This window comes from Propithecus coquereli, unplaced genomic scaffold (assembly GCF_000956105.1).
Source record: "Propithecus coquereli isolate 6110/MARCELLA unplaced genomic scaffold, Pcoq_1.0 Scaffold119, whole genome shotgun sequence".
Lineage (NCBI taxonomy): Eukaryota > Metazoa > Chordata > Mammalia > Primates > Indriidae > Propithecus > Propithecus coquereli.
Genome location: NW_012135969.1, coordinates 3042633 through 3044824, shown reverse-complemented (window position 1 = coordinate 3044824; position 2192 = coordinate 3042633). Strand labels below are relative to the sequence as shown.

At 41.9% G+C, this 2192-nt stretch overlaps 1 protein-coding gene across 1 annotated transcript in view; it reads left to right on the top strand.

Annotated features, from left to right (window-relative positions):
- LOC105822711 (keratin-associated protein 9-8-like) overlaps positions 1-2192 on the top strand; it is an 11902-nt gene that overhangs the window by 330 nt on the left and 9380 nt on the right. The window contains exon 2 of the mRNA XM_012659737.1: positions 5-74. Within this exon, the coding sequence (XP_012515191.1) occupies positions 5-74 (70 nt within the window). The remainder of the gene's footprint in view (positions 1-4; positions 75-2192) is intronic.

Here is a 2192-nt window from a genome sequence, read left to right as displayed (position 1 = left end):
ACCTGCTACCACCCCACCTCCGTCTGCCTGCCTGGTTGCCTAACCCAGAGCTGCGGATCCAGCTGCTGCCAGCCTTCCTGCTGCTGATCTTCTCACCATAGAATCACTCGGCACAGCCGACCTCCAAACAACCAAATTGCCTGTTCCCCGGTTCCTGCCACAAGCCTCATTACCAGGCTTCGCTGACATCCAGCATGCTGCTACTATCTTTCTATTAGTTTCTTGATTAACAGACTTTCTGACTTGGCTTGGTAAGATGCAGTCTACTTCACCCTGACCTTCTGTGTCCTTATTTGCTGTTGATCTCTGGGATAGGCACAGGCCTTTTTCAGGTCTCCTTGATCTATTGCCATTGTCCCAGCCTTGAAAAACTGATTATCACATTCCCTCTAAGTAACCAAAAACAGAAATTCGTATGATAGTTTTCTTAGTTTTTTTCATGTTTATTAGTTCATTATAATCACATTTTTTCTAATGGACTCCTTATTCTTCTGTCTTACTTTTCTCTTTTCATGATCACTTTGTGTTACCTTCCCAGCAAAGCTTCCCTTATTCCTTCGCAATAAAGTCTTTGCTATCTTCCAGCCTTTATTGTGAGTTTTTTGTATGGCAGTTACTTTTAAGGCCTTACATTCATATTGCATTTCACAATTATTATCTATTCTACACCTGATAATGACCCCTAAGCTCACGGAACTGAGTTGATTATCTATCTCCCTCTTTCCACATGAATAAAGTGCTTCCATAAGGTCTTTTGCCTCCTTATGGACAGAATTTGGTCAAGGGCCTGGAACCTCTGATTCTAGCTTCAGGGCACTTACATTTACATCTTCCTACAATTACACACCAAAACAACAACAGTGATCTGAGCGCTGAGCACTGGACTGGAGAGATGTCTGCTTTGGGTTGCCCATGTGAAAATAAACATTTCCATATGCAGACAATCTGGCTGTTTACAAACGTATTCTCCCATCTGTTTCCAAAACCTCAGCGGCCAGTAGGCTGGTTTTAAGAGCCACCCAGCAGGTTTGCGTATCCGTTGTATTCCTGGCACTGTGCTGGCACATTTAAGCCAGCGGCTCACCAAAAGACGTTTATATTTTGATGTCAGGGGTTGACATTCTGGGATAGTCTCTTTCCTCTGACCATGTACAGTGTGGAATATAAAAAAGGAATCAAGCAAAGCACGTATCTCCAGGGCATATTTCATATACCCGCATGCTTCGAGTCAATTTTTTGTCTTGACCAGACAATATTAAGGAAATTAAGTATGGACACAGTCCTGGGCATTGGGCTAACCACATCAAGGAAATTTACCTTGGAGCCATCCACAATCCCTACAAAGCTCCATCCTGCATTTTACAAGACAAAGCCAAAGCACAGGTTTATCTGGGGTTCTATGAAGAGACCCCTAGTTTATAACAGGGGAAGGAGATAAGTTGAGGTAACAATACTTGATAATTATATTTAGATATAGATCTAAATCAGTGTCCCTCACCTTGGGTACTGTTGACATTTGGGCCATATAATTCTTTGTCGGGAGTGGAGGGGTGCGGCTCTGTGCGTTGAAGCATGCCAAGCAGCACCCCTGGCCTCCACCCGCTAGCTGCTAGTAGCCCCCTTCCCAGTTGCACCATATAGAACCACAATGGTGGGGAAAGTGGATAAATGGAAAAATCATAAGTGAGGAATCTACAGAGGAATTGTCTAAATATATAGAATGAAATGATAAAACATTTATAGAAGCATAATTCACAATCACAAAGGAGTGGAAACAACCCAAGTGCCCATCAATACATGAATGGATTAATAAAGTGTGGTATATGTATACCATGGAGTACTACTTAGCCATAAAACAACAAATGGTGAACTGATACCTTTTGTAACAACCTGGATGGAACTGGAAACCATCCTCCTGAGTGAAGTATCATAAGAATGGAAAAGCAAACACCACATGTACTCACTATTAAATTAGAATTAAATGATCAACACTCATGTGTACATATGGTAGTAAAATTCTATGGAAATCAAGCAGGTGGCAGAGGGGAGGAGGGGATGGGTAAATTCACACCTAATGGGTACAACGCACGCTATCTGGGTGATGGACGCACTTATAACTTTGACTCAAACTGTACAAAAGTAATTCATGTAACCAAAACATGTGTACCCCCATAATATTCTGAAATAAAAAT